This window comes from Schistocerca cancellata, chromosome 6 (genome assembly GCF_023864275.1).
Source record: "Schistocerca cancellata isolate TAMUIC-IGC-003103 chromosome 6, iqSchCanc2.1, whole genome shotgun sequence".
Taxonomy (NCBI): Eukaryota; Metazoa; Arthropoda; class Insecta; order Orthoptera; family Acrididae; genus Schistocerca; species Schistocerca cancellata.
The window spans coordinates 32,860,520-32,884,240 of NC_064631.1; the positions used below are offsets into that span (position 1 = coordinate 32,860,520).

Sequence of the window (23,721 nt, forward strand, 5' to 3'; positions counted from 1 at the left end):
TACCATTTTCTGATCAAGAAAGAAGTGGTTCTGCATATGAAAACAACACTTCAAACCAGATTTGAAGACTGTATAGCAATAAAAGGAACAAGGCATTTCCACAAATTCCTTGGCATTGCAGAAAACTTAGTTTGATGCTATGTAACATCAGAAACCGAAATTTATGACAATCATTGTGTCAGTAAAATTACATCTCTGTCTTTATCACTGAAGCTTGCAGAGGTTGAAAGAATAAGTTTGGAAAACAATGATGTTTTTGTGCATTTTTACCATCCTGCTGGCCCAAGATCATCATTCAAGAAATCTACTAGTGACAAAGTTTGGATACCAATGAATAATGTTTTAAAAAACTTTCAGTGCTTGAACTTACCACAGCAACTGAGAGGTCTTATTCTATATCACAGAAGCTGTCTGAAGAAATAAGCTTTAGGAACAGTCGCATCTCGAAAGATGTTAACTGAAAATATTTATTTTAAGTATGTCAAAATAATTTAAATGTTAATTTCAATGATGTTTCCACTTTTTGTAATATAATTCAGTACCTTACTTCAATAATAATTGATTATATCCTGCCAATATCACACATGAATAGGCAACAGCCATAAGATCAATTGTAGAGTAATGTGAATTATCTCCTCATTTTCAAAAATTCATATATTTGTTCACAGTCGTCAGATATCAATGTTGAAATTTTTACAGTACGTTACTATCATATAGGTGTACAAACTGCGTAAAAATTATATTTTTATATTCAGTCCCACCTGAGATAACCAACCCCAAACTTTACAAAAAATGAAAATTTTCAAATTTCAAAAATTAAGGAAACATTTGTAAGTGTTCTTGCTCTATGTGAGGCTAGTAGTGTATGATATCTAACTATTGGAAAAAAATAGACTCTCATAAATCACTACTTGTTTGTTTTTTTAGGCTTAAAAAGTGGATTTTTGAAAATTTGGATACCAAACTTTGGAGGTCATTTTGACTGGTTATTTTTGAATTTAGAGTATTTTGTGTAATAGACAATTTGTAGAGGACATTTTTCTAAAAACAACCATGTCAATTGCAATGTTGTAACTTAACCCAGTGCAAAGATATTCATATTTTTGCTAACGGCTCTAAACTGAAACATCGTCATGCGCTTACAAACAAAAATGGCCACCATTCAGTAAAGGTGAACGGTAAATTTTTTTTAAAAAACTGTTTTGAACTTCATTTGGATTGACCTACTGTCACTGTAGGAATTGGCCAACTCTAAAGAATACGAGGGTGTAACATTTTGCAGTGATATGAAATGGAGTGATCACACAGTGTCAGTTGTGGATAAAGCAGAATACTGGGGAAGTGCTATCAGTCTGCAAGGGAGACTGCTTACAAATCACTCATGTGCTTTGTTCTAGAATATTGCTCAGGTGTGAGGGACCCATACCAAATAGGACTAAGGGGGATATTGAACGTATACACAATGGCAGCACAAACGGACACATTTGTTTGATCTGTGGAAGACCGTCACAGAGGTACTGAAGGAATTGAACTGGAAGACTCTTGAAGATAGGCTTACACTATTCTGAGAAAATCTATTAACAAAGTTTGAAGATTTCAGAGTATAGATGTATTAAAATTGTTACATTGCTGGAGTATTAGAAACCTCAAACAAATGATAAATAATGATCTTCTATTTGATGTTTTGTGTTCTTGGGACAATGGCCATTGTAACAAGGCCACAATACAAGCAAAGGCCACCTGGCATGTAGGTGCGAGAAAATTTTTGTCACATGGGAATTAATACCTACTTTCCCCTACAAACATTCTACAGTAATTTTAAAAATTCTGATCTGTCATAGTCATGACAAACAGTTCCCAAAGTCAAACTACATATCTGAAGTTCAGTCTTAAGTATTCATAATTTAGATATTTGTTGATAATTCTTCCAGAACAAAGTAAACATCCACCACATAATTGGGAAGAAGCATAAAGACACACGACAATGGCAGTATCGGTGTATTAATGTAAAACCCTGTAAACAGGTTAAATTAATATAAATTTGCTAGGAAAGAGAATGGCTTTGGGCTGTATGAAGAGAAGGAGAAAGTGGAATCTAAGAGAACCATGTAGACATTTCAAGAAAATACGGCAGAACAAAACAAATGAGCAGTCTACTCAAATTCTCTTCTTGGTTATAAATTAAACCACTATTAGTTTTTTCTTTAAATCTTACTTTGTTATCTGTTCGTAGCCACAACAAAAGCTGCAAAAGAATTGTTATACAAAATATTACTTCGTCGCAAAAATGTCAAAAATATTGGAAAAAGAAGTGTATTGAGGTTAGTAAACACTCCCAATTTCCTAGACTTGAATTGGCAGATATGCCAGAAAAACACCATACTTGTCAGCATACACTATGTGATCAAAAGTATCCGGACACCTCACTGAAAATGACTTACAAGTTCGTGGCATCCTCCATCAGTAATGCTGGAATTCAATATGGTGTCAATCACCCTTAGCCTTCATGACAGCTTCCACTCTCGCATGAATATGTTCAGTCAGGTGCTCCAAGGTTTCCTGGGGAATGGCAGCCCATTTTTCAAGGAGTGATGTACCGAGGAGAGGTTTCTATGTCAGTCAGTGAGGCCTGGCACGAAGTCGGCTATCCAGAACATCCCAAAGGTACTCAATTCAGGTCAGGACTCTGTGCAGGCCAGTCCATTACAGGGATGTTACTGTCACGTAACCAAACTTCCACATGCCATGCATTATGCACGTACTCGATAGTGTTGAAAGATGAAGTCGCCATCCCTGAGTTGCTCTTCAACAGTGGGAAGCAAGGAGGTCCTTAAAACATCAATGTAGGCCTGAGCTGTGATAATGCCACGCAAAACAAGGGATGTAAGCCCCCTCCATGAAAAAACTACCACACCATAACACCACTTCCTCCGAATTTGTGGCTTATGAGCAGATGCTCAACCATGAAAGCCAAGTTTTCTCACCTCCCACCTAACTGTCATACTACTTGCAGTGGATCCTGTTGCAGTTTGGAATTCTTGTGTGATGGTCTGGATACATGTCTGCCTATTACACATTACGACCCTCTTCAACTGTCGGCGGTCTCTGTCAGTCAATAGATGAGGTCGGCCTGTATGCTTTTGTGCTGTACGTGTCCCTTCACGTTTCCACTTCACTATCACATCAGACACAGTGGACCTAGGGATGTTTAGGAGCTCGGAAATCTCGCATACAGACGTATGACACAAGTGACATCCGAAAACCTGAACATGTTTGAAGTCTGTGAGTTCCACGGACCGCCCCATTCTGCTCTCTCATGATGTCTAATGACTACTGAGGTCACTGATATGGAGTATCTAGCAGTAGGTGGCAGCACAACGCACCTAATATTTTGGGGGTATCCGGATACTTTTGATCACAAGTGTACATAGCAGCAATTGCAGCATCACTGGTCAGAGAAGTGTTCCATTTTGACAGCCTTATTCAGAAGTGACTTGATTTTGTAATTGCACAGTATGATGCCAAATATACAACTCATCTCTCTTTGGTAGTGCAATATTCAGAGATAAAGTTAAGTCTCTGGAGAGGTCTCATTGTGGATACAGAATGCTTCCTCCGTTACCCACTACATTACACTGTTGGTGGGAAGGAAAAAAAAAAAAAAAAAAGTCTAGCATTTGACGATACAAAAATGAAATTATAGATCACAGTACACAAGTCATAGATAAGAGACAAAAATGTTGTTGTTACCTTCAGTACAAAGACTGGTTTGATGCAGCTCTCTGTGCTACTCTATCCTGTGCGAGCCTTTTCATCTCTGAATAACTACTGTAACCTACATCCCTCTGAATCTGCTTACTGTATTCATCTCTTGGTTTCACTCTATGATTTGCACCCCACACACTTCCCTCCAGTATTAAGTTGGTGATCCCTTGATGCCTCAGAATGTGTCCTACCAACCAATCCCTTCTTTTGGTCAGGTTGTACCACAAATTTTTCTTCTTCCCAATTCTATTCAGCACCTCCTCATTAGTTACACGATCTACCCATCTAATCTTCAACATTCTTCTGTAGCACCACATTTCGAAAGCTTCTATTATTTTCTTGTCTTAACTATTTATCGTCCATGTTTCACTTCCATACATGGCTACACTCCATACAAATACTTTCAGAAACGACTTCCTGATACTTAAATCAATACTCGATGTTAACAAATTTCTCTTCTTCAGAAACGCTTTCCTTGCCATTGCCAGTCTACATTTTACATCTTCTCTAATTCGACCAATACCAGTTATTTTGCTACCCAAATAGCAAAACTCATTTACTACTTTAAGTGTCTCATTTCTGAATCTAATTCCCTCAGTATCACCTAACTCAACTACATTCCACTATTCTCGTTTTGCTTTTGTTGATGTTCATCTTATATTAGGGTGTCCATTTCATTTTCATTGAAAAAGGGGACATTTAAAATAAATTAGAGAAAAACCTGGGACAAAGAAGAAAAAAAGGGACATAAATATTGTATTGACTAAATTTAATACACATACAAGTTTACCTTCACAACGTGCACTCAGATGATCCCAAATAAATTTTACAATTATTCTGCCACACTATCACAGTACTTTTCACTTTTATGTACTTTATCAAGAAGTGGATTTTCATTTGAAATTGTATCATAAAAGTCAGTACACGTTACACCATTAAAGTGTGTTTTGACAATGAGCAAGGCCCTCACTGTTCCAACTTTCATTCTTTTTTTATCTGGCCACAAAGAGTTCACTAACGAAAACACACGTTCCACAGCAACATTTGACCCAGGAATTGCCCCACAAAACTTCATCAAATGAATCATGTTTTTCATATTAATGTTTTTACTTTTGAAATAAGCAAATATTTTACACCACGTTGCACTAACACTTTCTTTGCCTCCTCCTTCACTTTTTATGAAGTTCTGTGCACATGAAAATTCATCGAACAGTTAGTCTTCTTCAACAGGAAAATCTGGTACAATACTTTTAACAAAAACACAACAGTCCTGAATATCCTTCCACTGTAGCGGCTCCTTTTCAGTATTAACCCAGTCAAATGGTTTAGAAGGTGTGAGAAACGGTAAACACCATTCTTTAATATACTCAATGCAAGAGTCATAGATGATGTCAGCATAAACATGAAATTGTTCTATTGTAATTTCACCCTCTTCTTCCAGCTTTCTTAGAGTCTCATGCACAAGGGATGTGATAAATCTTTCAGATTTTCTACATTGTAATTTGCCCAATAATTTATTTATTTCTTGATAAACTTCCACTATTGTGATTTCTTATTTCTCAATAGATTTAATTGTGGAGAAATGTTTTAGCTGGCTAACAAGAAAACATAGAAGAACAATAGACACAGAGTTATGAAAGAATTGTTTAAGGATAACAGGACACTTATCAAGGGAAATGAAATATGATTTAAAAGCAGGAAATATCTCTACAATTCTTTCCAATGCTGGTAGTAGAGATAGCCACCTTGTCTTGCTGTGCCCAAGTACAGTTTTGTATTCAGTTCAGTAAACTTACAGAATGACTTCAGAGATTCAACCCTTACTGTATATATGTGGAAATGCTGGTAGATTCTGTTTACAATTAATTGGCAGTGAATGGGTAGGCAATCTGAGCCAGTTTATAAGGAATTGTGCACCACATGTTTTGGACAGCCAACACCTACTATATTATTCACTGTGTTCTGTTGCAGTTTATAGAACAAATTGTTTTTTCCTTTCCTCTGCTTACCATCAAAATTGGTGTTAGTGTTGTCTGCAGAAACTGCAATCACCTTTCCCTCAAGATCATAATTCTTTAAAACCTCCAGCATATAATTCTGTAGTAAATCTGAAGTTTCTCCAGCTAAATTAACCAATTCGAGCACTTTCACCGTGATGCCACTTTCAGGGTGAAAATACCTGATAAGGAGAGGAACCAACTTCAAATCCATATGATTCGATGTATCAATCATTACAGAAATTAATCAAGCACTTTTCAGTTCATTTAAAACCTGCTGAGCTGCATACAGTGCAATAACATTTGAAATGATTGCAGTACATTTTGTGTGTCCACATGTGAATTTAGGACTGAAAAGTTTTTTAACAACTGCTGTAGTACAATCCATTGACTTAAAGCTATGGTTATGCATTGCACTGTGGTATGCAAACATAGCTCTTCGTGCTGCCAACTGCCTATCCATTTCTGTTACTGATTTTAAGTGTACATAGTAGTCACTCACGCATTTATTTGCTCTTTTCGTTTGATCACTCATGCGATGTTTCTTCGTCTTAATGTGATTCTCGTCAGACCTTCCACCACGACCAATTTTGATCTGCACAATGTACGTTCTACAGTTTCTCCACTACCAGTTTCCTTTGAAACTCACTTTTTATATTGCTGTTAAAATTACACTTTCGTTTTGGCATAATGAAACAGTGATTGCACAGTGCAAAACATTAACAGTGTGTTGACGAAAGCCAGAGAGCAAGTATCAGTGGTGTAGAGTATCTCTGGATCAAAAGAACGGATTCAGTGGATCGATTTAGAAGAGAAGAATCTTTGTTGTTATTCGTAACCTATAGCGTGTTTAAAATTACTTGCGATTTTTGACAGTTCGATACATGTTTGGGGTATGCTGAAAATCATCACACGCTTCCTAGCGAAAAAAAACGGGACATTTGAGCGTCCCCAAAAAAACTTTCGGGACAGCGGGACATTTTGTTAAAAAACGGGACTGTCCCAGGAAAAGCAGGACAAATGGACACCCTATCTTATATCCTCCTTTCAAAGCATTGTCCACTTTGTCAACTGCTTTTCCAAGTCCTTTGCTGTCTCTGACAAAATTGCAATGTCGTTGACAAAACCTCAAAGTTTTTATTTCTTCTCCCTGGACTTTAGTTCCTACTCCAAATTGTTCTCTTTTCCTGTACTGCTTACTTAATATACAGATTGAATAACACTGGGAATAGGCTACAACCCTGTCTCACTCCCCTCAACTCTTAACTGCCACCTGATTTCTATACAAATTGTAAATTGCCTTTCGCTCCCTGTATTTTACCCCTGCCACCATTATTATTTGAAAAATAGTATTCCAGTCAACATTGTCAAAACCGTTCTCTCAGTCTACGAATGCTATAAACATATGTTTCCCTTTCTTTAACGTATCTTCTATGAGAAGCCACAGGGTTAGTATTGCCTCACGTGTTCCCACATTTCCCCTGAATCCAAACTGATCTTCCCCGAGGTCAGCTTCTACAAGTTTCTCCATTCTTCTGTAAAGGAGTCATATCAGTATTTTGCAGCCATGACTTATTAAACTGATAGTTCAGTTTCTTTGGAATTGGTATTATTACATTCTTCTTGAAGTCAGAGTATTTCGCCTGTCTCAGACATCTTGCTCACCGGATGAAAGAGATCTGTCATGGTTGGCTCTCCCAATGTTATCAGTAACTCTAATGGAATGCTGTCTACTCACGAGGCCTTTTTTGACTTAAGCCTTACAATGCTTTGTCAAATTCTTCCCGCAGTATTGTATCTCCCTTCTCATCTTCCCCTACATCCTCTTCCATTTCCATAATATTGTCCTTAAGTGTATCTCTCTTGTACAGACCCTCTATATACTCCTTCCACTTTTCTGCTTTCCCTTTTTTGCTTAGGACTGGTTTTCCATCTGAGCTCCTAATATTCATACAGGTGGTTCTCTTCTCTCCAAAGGTCTCTCTAATTTTCCTGTGTGCAGTATTTATCTCACCCCTGATGATGTATGCTTCTACATCCTTACATCTGTCCTCTACCCATTCCTGCTTAGGCATTCTGCGCTTCCTGTCAATCTCATATTTTTGGACGTTTGTATTCCCCTATGAAAGGGGATTGCGTTTTTATATTTTTTTCCTTTCATCAATTAAACTCAATATATCTTGTGTTAACCCAAGGAGTTCTACAAGCCCTCATCTTTTTACATACTTGATCCTCTGCTGCCTTCACTATTTCATCTCTCAAAGCTACCCATTCTTCTTCTATTGTATTCCTTTCCCCTTTTCTGTCAATCGATCCCTAATGCTCCCTCTGATCTCCTTAAATTCCTGCCTTTTTGCAGTTTCTTCAGTTTTAGCCTGCAGTTCATAACCAAAAAATTGTGGTTAGAATCCACATCTGTCCAAGTTTTTCAAAGTTTAAAAACCTACAAATAACTGCGAAATTTATTGACCTTTTAAAAGCAAAGCTGACTAAGACATGCACTAAATACTTTAACAAATGCCTCCACTTTATCAATAAATGATGAAATAATTCTTTAATATTTGGTTTCAGAGGCAAAATTTCTTGCAAGGCATATTCATTGTCTATCTTTGTTGTATTTGTTAGTGAAGACACTTATTTGTCCACGATTTGTCTATTTCTATGTGCATAACCATTCGAAAATAGTTTAACGGCGGACAAATAAATTATATTCGGTACCAAAGACAACAGAGGTAGCTAAAGAATATGTCTTTTATAAAATCGAGCATGATTTGGTTACAGAAATAGCTCTTATAGCATTAACAATTTCAGACACTATTATTAAAATATGGATAAATTAAAGGCCTACCACAAGCAGTACTCGCACCACTCCTGTAGATGACTTGAGGTGTGTTTCATCACAATATAGCACAACACCAGAGAACAGGGAAGCAGAGGGAGTCGAGCGTGGCAGCTGATGGCGATAGTTAGCGTGTGAATCCCAGGAGTGTACAGTACCACTGATGGGTGAGCCACAGTCATCATCATCACCTCCGCCCCCATCCATGGGCACTGCACTGCCAAAACCTGTTCCTGTCCGGCTACCAGCTATTTCAAAATCCTGGATCTCGTCAGGGCGATAGCTCGTGGGCTCCAGTTCGCGTATTTCCTCCAGCAGGACCTCTATTTCGTCAGTTCCGTACAGATCTGATACAGAGTTAATGTAGCGGCCGGGGCCGGGCTCCGGCTGCATGGCCCCGGCGCGGCGCAGAGCGGCGCGGACGGGGGGGCTGCTAAGCCCGCAGGCGGTGCCCTGCACCCATCCTCCTCACACAGTACTGTCCAGGGCTGCACACTCCAACCTGCACGAGGATGAACACCAAACGGATTACCAATAAATCATTAGCAGACAGTAACTCACACAAGACAAATTTTTTCCTGTAAGCTCATATCAGCAAAATTCTCACACAATATTTCTGAATTTAACAATCCCTCCATTACCTCTGAATTCCACCCATCGGTGGTATTAACTGCAAGGGTGCACAGTACAACACAAAGTAGATGTTCCCAAGAATAATGTACAATTTGCTGATCATCATCAAACAGGTATATTTCTATCATTCTTTTATTGTTCTTTCCAATGTCTTGGCCTAATAAGGATCAGGATAGCCCATTAAAATGTGTGGACACTAACACTGTGCAAGTGGTTCTAATGCCTCCAGCACAATCTCAGAATATCTCACAATATAGAAACTAAAATGGTGAAGGTGAAGGACACAGACCAAGGCATGTTTACAGAAAATGGTTACATGAGGTACTTCTACAACTGGGCACAAATAAAGAGCCACAGCTCAGACACTTTCTCATCTTCCACCAGCTTACCTTCAAAATGTTACAAGGTTGGTGTGACTGGATTCCATTATGAACTGGAATCCTGTGAGGGGAGGTTGACAAGTAATGCATTCAAGCTTGTTGGATACAAAGAAAAACACTTAGGAAGATCAGGCAAGAAGTACATTAAAGTAGAATTCTTAAGCTTCAAAATAATATATTTATTTTTCAGCACAATCATTGTTTAAAACTAACATATTTCTCCTAACATGTAAAAGGTTTTTTCATTTTGTCACTAAAAAGTTCTTCAGACTTTTCTCGAATCCTGGACTTGACAGCTGCTTTCCCCTCGTCGTCCAAGATGTAATGATTATCTTTGAGGTCTCTCTTCAGCAGAGGAAAAAATAAAAATTATATGGAGCAAGATCAGTAGAGTAAGGAGGGTGTGGAGTCATTTCAAACTTCAAGTTTTACAGAGGCTCTTCAGCCATGCGTGAAGTGTGTGGATGGTGCTCTCATGCTGCAAGACTGTTGGCACCAGGCTGCATCTAACACAACAAGCTCAGCATAGGAGATGTTTTTAGAGCCTCTATATAGGGAGAAGAATTTACTGTTGCCCCTCATACCAGATAATCGGACGCATAAACAAAATCAAAAGAATATTTTTTGCAGATGGTTTTGTTTTGAACTTTTTGCCTGAGGAGAAAATAGATGTCTATATTCAACATCATCTTTTTTCTTCTGGGTCATGATTATGGACCTATGACACATGCCCCCTCAATGTTCAAAAGGAAGAAATCTCCTTCATCACAGTAGTGCGGCAAAAACTGCTCACAGTATTATTGTCTGCAAGATGGCATGGTACCCATTGTGCACAGATCTTACGGTATCCCAATTGTTCAATAATAAAGCTGACAGATTGCTTGGATATTTGAATACGGTTTTTGATACTCTTTCAAGTGATTCGCTGGTCATTTTAAATCCAATCGTTGCCGAGTTTGTGATGTTTATCATCTGTGGCAATGATTGGACGTCCACTGTTGTTTCATCAACAATTATGGGTTTCCCATTTTATTACCCAGCCCTAGAACATGTCTCCATACTTCTGCTACTTAAAATAAACTGGATGAACAGAATGCATTCAAACTGGGTGTGTACATAGAGAGGTGCTACATTCCACCTAGCATGTTTCTCAACGTCATTTAGGTTGCATTCTACAAGCATGTGTACATTACTTTTCAGCCTACCCTCATACTTACGAAAATTTTGTCAGTGCTTTCTAAATTTAAATTGTTCATTAACTTGGTGTGTGTGTGTGTGTGTGTGTGTGTGTGTGTGTGTGTGTGTGTGTGTGTGTGTGTCAGTCTAACACTCATGCAAAATTCTTATCCTGACACAGAATTATAACAGCAAAATCAACTTAAAATGCTGACATAAGCATAGATCTTTAACAGATTCCATTTCCATTCAACAATCTCAAGATATGTATCTTCAGAGTAAAACATTGGTAAATTTGTTCGGTCAAGGGTGGACATTTCTTGCCATACCTTTAGTATTTTCTTAACACACTTAAAATGAGTAAAGACTGGAGAAATAATGGGTTTCTTCATACATAATATTACTTCTACTTCCCTTAACATTACAACTCTTGTAAAAACAACCAGTTAGTAGTTATTCAAATTTGTTAGCATCATATGTGTTGAGATCATTTGGCATTTATGCAATTGTCTAGTTCTATTTCATTACCCTTGTCACATATCATTCCGAACTGCTGTAATCCATCATGTTTATATTTAGTCTAAGTCTGATAATTCAAGGAAGCATTTGGCCCATTCCTACTTAAGAAGGGAAACTTCAATAACATCAAGCTGATCTATGTATTCCTTCCAAGACCAATGTCATTTTCAATAAAACTGTTTTGGGCATTAGGTCACGCCACTGTAAAATACTAAAGCAACTAAACTGCCAATGTTTCGACCAACTTGCTGTGGTCCCCTTCACGATGCTTGACTGCTGGATACTAATGAAAGGCTTCCCTACATACTCTCGATTTCAGTTACCTTGTAGCCCCTGATGTCACATGTCTGGGACATCACTGGACAATTTGAAGAGATGTTGCTATGCAGGAAGATGGCTGTATGGTAGGCTACTGCCTGAGCTACCCTGGTGGAATGCAACCATAGCAGGTGATTGCTAGGAGAGAGCATACTAGCAAGGTACTGCCTGTGCCACTCTCGTAAGTGATTGGAAGGCAATTCTAATTGGTGATTGGTAGGCAATAGCAAATTGACAGCTAGTATCCCTTGGATAGTGTTTTCCTGCAGCAAAGCAATAAGGCCGCATGGCAATTCTCTCGTGGCTGCTGTTTCTGTTGCTAAAACCAAGTCAAGTGGTGCTGCTGGCTGGCGAACAAACGTGGCCTGCTGGGTTGGAATCAGTGGCAGCCTGGTCATAGGTAACTTATAGCCATCCTCCATGTTCATGCTGTTAGGGTATTTGATTATTTTCTTATTGTACACTAGTGTATCCATGGCTGCTGAAGAAGCACGCAAGGTTCTAGAAAATTTATAGAACAGCTACATTCCTGGTAGTTGCTTGCTGATTTGGGGGAGAGGTCTACATTCCTGGTGGTGTTCAGCTACAGATGACTTCTTATTCTGTCCCAGTTGTACGTAACATTCATGCTCCAACATTCAAGTGCTAATGGGTATCTGGTTTCACCGATGTAGACTTCATTGCATTTACTCTGAAGTTTGTAGACGTGTGCAATGTGGAGAGCATCCATGGGATCCATAGTAGACCTCAACAGATCTTGGAACTTGTGTATTATTCTGAAACATGGGTTTGATTCCTCCATGACACAGATCCTTGCCTACACCATCACTGATGCCTCTCGCATAAAACAGATGAGCAACTGAAAGATTTTCTTCTGTACCTTTGTTTGTTTTGTCGTCCCGCATAACACGTTGTATGTCTGTTGTTCTATCCATTCACACAAGATATTGTCTTGAGCTCATTCAGTTCGTGTTCTATGTGGACAGCATCACTAAAGCGGGGAGCTCGGGCTGTCAGTGTGTACAGCACAGTGTTCTTTTGGGCTGTATGGTGGTGTGAATTCGCACGCGGGTGTCTGTTGATGTGTATCGGCCTTCTATAGACTTTATGTCACAGTATGCCAGTTCGTTCTATACACCTCCACATCTAAGAAAGAAAGAAATCCGTTGTTTTCCATTTCTAGTGCGAACTTTATGGTCTTATACAAACTATTGAGGTGCTCATGAAATCTAATTCTGCTTGCTCATGAAATGAAATGATCATATGGCATTGTTGATCGGGAGGCCCCATTCGAGGGAGTTCAGCCGCCGTATTGTAAGTCCTTTTTAGTTGACGCCACTTCGGTGACTTGCGAGTGAATGATAATGAAAATAATGATGGACACGCAACACCCAGTCCCCTGCCGGGAATCAAACCCGGGCCCCTTGCGTGCTGGACAGTAACACCACCGCTACACTACGGAGGCAGACTCTACTCGCTGATGAGGCCATGTGACGAATGTGTCGTCCACACACCTCAGCCAACAGCGTGTGAGCAGTAGTACGGAATTTACATTAATCAGTATCCTGCTGTTAACTGTCCTGAAGATGACCACAGCAAGTCCATTGATACGTCAGTGATTTAGACACTTTAGTGTTTTACAATGACGTGGCCTAACGCTCAAAATGATTTTATTCAATATGCATTCCTTTGTTCTAATGGCTAACAACTACATTCTTTGAAGGTTGATGGTAAATACTCACTACACATACCATAGAACCACAGTAGTGGGAAGTAAGAATTTTTGCATCAATCAACTTTTATACACATAACGCACTCAGATAGCCTGGTAACAGGTGTAAAGGAGTGGCTCACCAGCTTTTAACACAGAGGCTTTGTTTGACACATTCCTCCAACAATTTCTCAGTATATCCAGTGTCAGTCAACGCGTAAAGTTTGATACTCAAGGTCTCTTTGTCTTTCCAACAGCCATCTTAACTCACTGGTTACTCCCGTTGTAGATCTGATTATCACTGTTATAACACACAAACTAAGTAACTGATTAATTCAGATTTAATGTGCAATTCTTCCAATGTCTAATCAACATTAACAAGCAATACTTGTTACAGAAAAAGAATATTGAGTGCACTACAGGTCTGATAAATATTAAGAGACTACACATAAATTACAAAACCCAGCAAAACAGTGCATGTGCATGTGTGTGTGCGCACACTCGTGCATGCACACACGCGTTTGAGCACTTGTCATAAAGAATTTCATCAGAAATATAATGTAATTATAAATTTATGAACTTCTCTTACAATCCACATTTTCCATGGGTTGCATTCTGTTGCTCTGTGATTTCTAGAAAAAATGGGTAACATTCTACACTGTGATGGTCATTCATTTAAAGTATTAAGTTATAGCAGGTAGCAGTGGTTACCTTTTGCGGTGTGAGTTACATATGCATCTTTCCTCCTAACAGTCAATAGCAGCATTAACATGAAAATGTAATTATTAGGAATAGAAACACTTCTGGGACTAAAAGAAAATACATCAACAATGCCATACTCCACAGCATCAATACTGTAATTTACTATCCATCAATGTTCAACACATTCGTGGCTTATACCACCAATTTTGATATTCTACATTCTTATAAACATTGAAACAGTATCCATTTTGTCCCATTGAATATTTATTTTCCTTGTATATATTTGTGCCACCATACACAGTGATTTGATTCAAACCAGTAGCCCGAAATTATGCACCGGCAAGATACAACCAAGAAAATTATTTTCAAAGGTAAAATTACAAAACAGCAGTTACTTTTCAACTGAAAGCAAATGTTGCATCTTACTCATCAAAGGATATTATGAAACCTATCTTGGTAGCACTACTTATTTACATAGCATTGTTACTGAAGGCTTACTGGTGGATTGCCTTTACAGTGCCTATGCAAAGAAGCAGTGTGTCTAAAAATTACCAAACTTAAATCTGTTAGTACAGTTGACTTAATCTAGGAAAAAATCTGTACAGCAGTGTTACCACATACAATGATAAATTTAAAGTTTTGTGATCCGATACTGCAAGGAGTAAATCAAGTGGGACACTAAAACCTGTGGAGAGACTGTCTACAACAGTTGTCATCAAACTGTGGCCGGTGGTCCAAATGTGGACCACAACAAGTATTCGTATGACTTGCGGTCCTCAGCTGTATGTCATTAAAACATACAGCTGAGAACGGTGGGTTGCACAAACACCTGACTCAGGACACATGTAACCCTTGGGTCACAGTTTGACAACCACTAGTCTATAGTATTCAACAGTTACATACCCACAACAGATAAAAATGTGTCAACCACCTTAGTTTCCAGTTATAAATACTAAAATCAAATGCCACAATACTATGTGAATGAGAAATGATTTGTTTGAATGTGTTATGCTATGGACAATTTGATTCAGAATTATTTTCATAGGTGTGTGTGTTTTGGAGAAAACACTGATGAGGACATCTGAGATGGAGCACAAACTTATGACAGACAAGGATCAGGAGAGAAATCTGCAGTGGCCTCATTCCCTTCACAATACATTGTACATTTTCAGTTTTTTAAGTTAACATTGATTTCAATAAGCACTATAACAACTTCCCATTATGGCACACAACCAGGGCTGCAGATACAAAGCAGCAAGTCACTGTGTGCACAGACAGGTGAACATAGGCAGCATATCCTATAGCAGAGAGCAGTGGGATGAGGACTGGCCAATATTGTGAGAAAAACCGATGGTACGAGTAAGTGTATGGTGAGAAATGTTTGCAGTTAGGTGCCAAATCAAAATGATTTAACAACAAACAATAACTGTTAAGCAATGGCCACCAACAAAAAATGAAGGATAAATCTGTTTATATACTTACTGTATTGCTACTATTTTTAATTATATCGAAACTGATTTTTCATTAAACAACGGCGGTAGTTATGTTAATCTGAATCTGAAAAGAGCTGAAGGTACCACAAAGGTGCAAGGATATAATATAGATAACATTCCCTACTGATTCAATAACATGTATCTACAGTGTGGCAAGCACACAAGAGCTCAATTGTGATACAAAATGATATGTCACAAAAGTGCAACAACTGCATTACAAACAGTATACGAGGAGGAGATATTTGTATAGTGATGAATTTATGGGGTTCAGTACAGTCCATCACCTCCAATAAACAATATTTAAATGGTATGCCTCTAATTCACACATCAAGTAGCAGCCACCTACAGAGAAATACTCATAGCAGCCAATGAATGCAAGAAGAGGCAAGAAGAAGAAAATGAAGTGGTACAGACACTACAATGACTCAAAGAAGAAGAAAATGAAGTGGTACAGACACTACAATGACTCAATTAACATAATCTCACATTCAGTACAAGTAAGTGCTTTTCCATTAAGCAGCTCTTTGTGCAGTGAGTGTGAGTGTGAGTGTGAGTGTGAGTGTGAGTGTGTGTGTGTGAGAGAGAGAGAGAGAGAGAGAGAGAGAGAGAGAGAGAGAGAGAGAAACTCTACAGTGATGTCAGTACAGCCTACTACAGGTAAAGTGGTGGAACAGTTTCTTGGCCTACCACAGAGGGTGCAATTTAGGGAAGCACAGGAAAATAGGGAAAGTGAATTCCACTCCTTTCAAATATGAGTCTAACATAGTAATCACTCAGCGAATTTGTAAGTGAGCTAGGCAATGTTCATATACATTGTGGAATAAATTACACTAATGTCACAGCATAATTTTTCTTTGCAGAAACTTGACTTGACTTAATTCCTTTGGCCCCTATGGGGGCATAGGGCATCCAGGAGAACTCGCCATCCGTCTCTGTCTTTGGGCATTTGCCTCAATTCTGCCCAGGTCTTGCCAACTCTTTTTGCTTCCCCTTCCACTGTCCTCTTCCATGTGCCCCTTGGTCTTCCTCTCTTCCTTGCTCCCTGGGGATTCCATTCCAATGCTTTTTTCTCGATGGCTCCATCTGGTTTTCTCAAGGTGTGCCCCAACCAGCCCCACTTTCTCTCTCGTATCTGGTCTTCTATAGGTATCTGGTTTGTTATTCGCCAGAGCTCCTCATTACATATTTTTTCTGGCCACCAGATATTCATGATGCGTCGAAGACATCTATTTATGAAGCTTTGTAACTGGGTTGTTATCTTTTTATCCATTTTCCAGCTTTCACTGGCGTACAGAAGGACGGCCTTCACATTTGTATTAAAAATACGGATTTTTGTTTTGTATGTGATATTTCTATTTTTCCATATTGGATACAATTGTATGAAGGCAGCATTTGCCTTTTTAATGCGGTTTTTCACGTCATCTCCAGCTCCGCCATCTTCCGCCACTATACTACCCAGATACAGGAATGAGTTGACAGTCTCCACTCGCTGCTCACCTATTAACAGGGGCATCTCCATGTTACCTGAATTTACTCTCATTTCCTTTGTTTTGCTTGTATTTATCTTGAGGCCAGCAGTCTCTGCTTCTTCTTTCAGCAAGCTTAATTTAGCTTGCATATCAGTCAGCCTTGGAGCTAATAAACCTATGTCGTCTGCAAAATCCAAACCCTCCAGACGTTCAAGGATCCCCCACTGGATTCCTCGTCTCCTGCCTGCTGTGACTCTTCTCATAACAGAGTCTAGAATGAGTAGAAAAAGTGTTGGTGACAAAATGCAACCCTGCCGGACTCCAGTTGTTACTTTTATGGGCTCTGTCATATTTCCCTTGTGGAGTATGCAGCATTCGTAGCCATCATATAGATCTTTTATGATGTTTAAGATCTTCTGTGGTATGCCATACTTCCGCAACACCTGCCAGAGCACTTTATGTTTCACGGAATCGAAGGCCTTTTGAAAATCAATGAATGCCAGGTACATGGTTGCTTGGAATTCTTTGCTTTGCTCTAAGATGATCCTAAGAGTGTTAATAAGATCAACACAGCTGCGTTGTGCCCTAAAACCGGCCTGTTCTTTACGCAGTCGCTTTTCAAGGGATTCTTTAATTCTGTTTAAAATAATTCTGGTGAGGACCTTACTGGGCACTGACAACAATGTAATACCACGCCAGTTGTTACAGTCTGACAAATTTCCCTTTTTTGGGAGTTTTACCACCAAGCCATTTTTCCACTCCTTTGGAGATTTCTCTTCAAGCCAAATATGCTTCAGCAAAGGATGGAGTATTTTAACAGTACTTTCAGTATTGGCTTTTAAGAGCTCCGGTACTATGTTGTCTAGGCCTGGAGCCTTTGTATTTTTTAGTGTTTTCAAGGCAATCCTAATTTCGTCCATTGTGGGACACTGCAAATTTATATTTTGGTCTTCTTCGACTTCCTCTGGAACATCTCGTACTTGTTTCTCTTGGTTGTCTTCACAATTTAACAGTTCCCTGAAGTGCTCCTCCCATCTCTGTAGCTGTGCCTGTTGAGTTGTAAGCATCACACCATTCTTGTTCTTAACTGGTCCTTCATGTCTGAAGTTCTTCATTGACAACCGTTTGGTAATGTTGTAGAGGTCTTTCATATTTCCTTGTCTTGCTGCCTCTTCTGCTAATTTTGTTTGCTCATCTATCCATTTCCTTTTATCTCGACGTAGCAATGTTTTCACTTTTTTGTTTGCCTTCATGTATTCTTTCTGCGCTTCGCTCTTCTGCGCTCGTCTTACAAAAATTTAACTTAAGTTTTAGTTCTTTCCTGTGGCTGATTTCATTCCATGTAGCATCGGAGATCCATTCCTTCCTTTGATGTGTCTTAAATCCTAGGATTTTTTCTCCCACATCTAAATAACAGTTCTTGATTTTTTGCCAGCACATTTCAATTCCCTCTTCCATAAAGTTTTCTTCAGAGAGGACCTGGAATCTGTTTTGTAGTTCAAGGGCAAATGTTTCTTTGATCTGTTGGTCCTTTAATCTTGCCACCTCTATTTTCTTGCACCTATGATTGAGCTTGGTTCTATTTGCCACTATCTTCAGTCTGAATTCCGCCAAAACTAGGTGGTGGTCACTTCCAACATCTGCCCCTCTTCTATTTCTGACATCTAACAGAGAGTGTCGGAACTTGCGACTTATGACTATGTGGTCTATTTGATTTTCGGTAACGTGGTCTGGAGAAACCCATGTTATCTTATGGCAGTTACGATGTGGAAACAATGTGCCTCCAATGACTAGGTTATGTTGAGCGCATGTATCTATCAATAGTTCACCATTTACATTCCTCATCCCCATGCCATGCACGCCCATGATATGTTCAAGCCCTTCATTTTCTGAACCAACTTTTGCGTTCAAGTCACCCATTAAAATTTTTATGTCCCTAGAATTTATCTGTCTAAGAACTCCGTTAAGCTCTGTATAAAATGCATATTTTAATTCTCCTTTAGCTATTTCAGTAGGTGCATAGCATTGCAAGAAGGGTTACAAATGGCAACTATCTAGATTTGCTCCAATTGTTTGCTTTCCCTCAGAGTAATGAAACACATGGGCAGGTTGTTCCCCAAAGGATGTCATGTCACTGAACTTCACTTGCAAGGTCCAAAATGTTCTTAACATAAAACTTCCTCAATGGCAGTACAGGAGAGGAGGCATGTGTGACACCACAACTCAGTTCTCAAATGGTTGGATCCTTTAATTGGATTCGCTCTGACAGCAAAATCATAATACTTTCTTAAACATTTTACATGAAAAGATATTTCAACTGTTGCAATAAACCATCCTATCTGACAAAGATAGTATGGTCAGAAACAGATCATTCATATGTGACAGTACGCAACAAACAATGTTCATGTGAATGTTTATTAATCCACGAATCCTACGAGTGGCAACAATGTATGCCACCCACCATTCCATTAAGAACTAACCTAAGCTTGCAAGACAGATCATACCACCAACATTTTTTCCTCTCTTTTTACTGATATGGTTCATAGGGCAGCCACTACATGGTGGTTTGATATTTACCATTAGCACAATAATGGTAACACTTTACATTTGCTCATCACACAGATGAACTTCTTAGAGACTTTTTATAATTTTGATAATTTTCGAAGTTAGACTGAAATGAGTATGACGTTCTGCAACTTTTATGAAAAATAAAACAAAGGAAACAAGTGTTGGATCATAAAATGCAGACTTTCACAACTAGTAACATCTGGTTTCTTGAGAGTTTAGATGTCACTATGAAAATGAGTGCACTTGCTGGTCAGTTTATTGGCTCGTGATTGTTGGAGTCTTGCACTGCATGTAGAGTCTTAATTGGCACTGTGCTTATAAGTTTTATTATTGGTAAAATCTGGTTCTTTGTCTCTACTTTTTGATTTATTTTAAAGTAACTCATTTATCTTTTAAAGAGTTTATATTTATCTCCAATGTGGTGTAACCGTACCCTCTTGCGCATGCATTCGTGGTGCACCACTGTGGTTTCCTGACACACACTGGTTTGGGATAGTGGAAAAATAGAGGAAGTGTGGTACAGGCAGAGGGATGAGAGACATAGGAGGTTAAAAAAGATTATGTTGGTATCAAACATGTAAGTGTATTCAAGGGGAGGTCAGAGGCCTGTTAGAGGAAAGTTTAGAAAAAATGGCAAGTACGGGAAGTACAGCGAAGGTGGATGGTTCAGAGTAGAGAAAGGAGAAAGAGATACAGAAATATTTCTGTGGGTGACGTAAGGTGGAGTAGAAATGTAACATGGAGAAAACTAGGAGAGACTGAGACAAAAAATACATATATTCAGGAAATCAGAAGTTGGGAATGAAATGAAATGATCATATGGCACTGTTGGCCGTAATGGCCCATGCAGGGCAGTTCTGCCGCCGTGTTGCAAGTCCTTTCTACTTGACGCCACTTCTGTGACTTGTGGGTTGATGAAAATGATGACCGACACACAACACACAGTCTCCTGGCGGGAATCAAACCCAGGCCCCTTGCGTGGTAGGCAAAAATGCTACCTCTATGCTACGGAGGCAGACAGAAGTTGGGAAGAACACAAATGGTACAGGTTGTATGTGGTAGCTGTCACAGCTGACTAGTTTTGATGAGACAGGGCATGCTATTGATAGGGCTTTAAAAGAATTGGTGGGCAGATATAAAAAAAAATTATCAGGCAGAAAGACAATGAAATACAGTTCATTTAAGTGAAAAACAATGAAATAACTGAACTTCATGAAAAAATTAAGTTACTGTAGCAAAAATGTAAATTATAACATAATGAATTAATGTTACAATTTTTGCAAAATTATTCTACAACAGAGTAGAAAGAATTGTACAAAGGAAAGTTCTTTAATATTATATTCAATTACATTTAACATGAATAATCATGGTGAAATTTGTCAAAACACCATTTTTTTAATGGCTCTGGAAGATATAGATTTAAGAACTTCAGTAAATGAAAACATGTGGAATAAACTAATTTTGGCTTTTTATCATTTATAGTTATAGATGTGCATTTCCAATTAGGGTTGTGATTTACGTGTAGTCTCAAACACTGAACAATATCTACCTTTTGCATTTTATTGTTTAAACAGGAAATTTTATAGCTTATGGAGTACTATGAGAAGTACTGTACTGAGTTGGACATGCTGCATCTTATCACAATTTAATCATAATCCATTGGTCTCAAACCTTTGAGTGACATTTTTAAATATTTCATCAGCAGCCTGTTCAGTAAGAGGACTGGTACTACCTTTTATTTCTATACCAGTATTGTCTACAGAGAGGTGACAATTTGCATTTTGACAATGCAAGTGAAACATCATTTACGTTTATCAGACGTAGAAGACCCAAAATAGAACTCTATGGTACACCATGTAAAGATATGATTCAAATTCTGAGTGCTACACAGCTCAGTAATTTATTGCCTCTTCTTTTCAAAAACATTTAAATTTTTGCATGAGAATATGTGGTTTGCACTTAGTCTCCTCATAATTCCTAGTGGTGGTAATTTCTGGTTCATTGATTCTAATGTGCCTCCCATTAACAGAAATAGATCCTGTTCAGCTGAAAGCCTTTTTTTTTAAATCTAAATTGTTTGCTAATGAGGATATTTTGCAATGACTGTTAAAAATGGTTGTGTACATGATATTCTTGACTTTTTTTAACGCTAGCAGTAATGTGAAGGATCAGCAATTTTTTTACGATTGTTTTATCCCTCATTTGTGAAATTACTTGACAACAGCTTATTTAAGCATGTCTAGGAAAGTAACACTATGGTACAATCCATACAAATAATTATTTTGGTGCCCGCCCCCGCTAGCTGAGTGGTCAGTGCGACAGAATGTCAATCCTAAGGGCTGGGTTCGATTCCCGTCTGGGTCCACTCAGGGACTGGGTGTTGTGTTGTCCTCATCATCATCATCAATTCATCCCCCTTGATGCGCAAGTCACCGAAGTGGCATCAAATTGAAAGACTTGGACCCTGCGAACGGTCTGCCCGACGGGAGGCTCTAGTCACATGACATTTTATTACTTTAGTACATTAAAGACAGAACAACATTTCATTAGCTCAAATGGCTCTGAGCACTATGGGACTTAACATCTGAGGTCATCAGTCCCCTAACATTTCATTATTTTACTACTGACTTCATCACAATCACTCAAACACTCGCTCTGAAGAGTGTTGACAACACTGAAAACTTAATTCGAAGATGTAGGATGAAGTTGAATTTTATCAAACATGTTTTGGAACAATTCTCAGAAACTATAGACTTTCCAGTAATGAATTCCAAAATTTAAATTGTCTACAAAATATTTGCAAAAACAGATAATACCCAAAAACTGAACCAATGTTGTGATAATGAGACTGTGTTAGCAAAGCCAATGAATGTGAAATGAAGGTCATGGTATCAGACTGGTATGTAGTGTAGCTTGAGATTACATTTGCATCACATTTAACACGCTCAGAAACATGTAATGCACTTTTCAATATAAAAGCTAAAACTGCAGTGTAAAGCCAGAAAACCAATATTAGATAATGGGCAAGTTTCCAACACGTATTTTTATGTGTATCACATACATATATCATACATTAAAAAAGACAGGGGGGGGGGGGGCAGCTGCTATGTATCTTTTATCAGCACAATGGACCATTTAAAAGTCACAATCAAAATTACAGAGTGGAGCAAAGATTATGGATTACCATTCTGTATGAGTAGTACAGCTCAACAAGTAAGTGTCAGACCTAAGAATACAAACATCCAAAGATAAATCCTTAATTGGTCCAAGGACTTTACTGCCACTTATAGCTTCTTTCATATGGTATTTGCTATTGTTAAAAATTCCAAGGGGCACCTTCGCTTAAGAATGACACAGAACATTGTTTACATGCTTCAAATTTTCATCTGATGATGGCAGTAGCCAATATATTGTCATTAGTAAATCTTCACGAATAACACTGATCAGTATTCCGTTGTTAGCTCTGTACATTATCAAGATACATGAGTCAGAATGGACTCAAATTTACCAAGGAAAGATAAACAAAAAGCCCAAAATAGTATTTTGTATACCAGGGAAAAAAATGAATAATAAATTACCCCAGGAAAAGGAAGACATTACTAAAATAACCTGTAAAAGGCTGCTAAAACATTCTGCGTAACTAATGCATACTACAAAATAATTAAAGATTACTGGGGCAATTCTGTAGTGGGTAATAATGAAAGAGGTTAACTACACCTGTTGCATTTCAATACATTACCATGGTTTACTGCTTTTGCAAGAATGTAATGTGTCACAATCTAAAGTGCATGCTAGTAAAGTCTTGCTGATTCAGTTTTTTTCAGGTGGACAGATGGGAGGAAGGGATGGAAACATAGAGCATCCGTAAATGTTGGTGGCTCAGGAATTGGTTGTCCAAACAGGCAAGAGTTAACGCATGGGGCATAGCAGCATCTTCATGGCCAAGAAGTCACCAGTGGGTCTGTAGGTGTGTATGGCGACGAAGAGCAAAACTATATTTTTATATTATTAGTTATCAGAAGATATTTGTGTTTAAATCAAAGAGCACTGTATAATAGAGACCAAATGACTGAGGTGGTGCAACTGTTAAGGCACTGGCCTCATTTTAGGGAGGATGGGGTTCAATCTGTCTGGTCATTCTGATTAGGGTT

At 38.5% G+C, this 23,721-nt stretch overlaps 1 protein-coding gene across 1 annotated transcript in view; it reads right to left on the reverse strand.

The window, feature by feature from the left end:
* Window positions 1–23,721, reverse strand: part of LOC126191180 (uncharacterized) — a 168,533-nt gene that overhangs the window by 137,174 nt on the left and 7,638 nt on the right. The window contains exon 3 of the mRNA XM_049931955.1: window positions 8,611–9,103. Within this exon, the coding sequence (XP_049787912.1) occupies window positions 8,611–8,994 (384 nt within the window). The 5' untranslated portion in view covers window positions 8,995–9,103. The remainder of the gene's footprint in view (window positions 1–8,610; window positions 9,104–23,721) is intronic.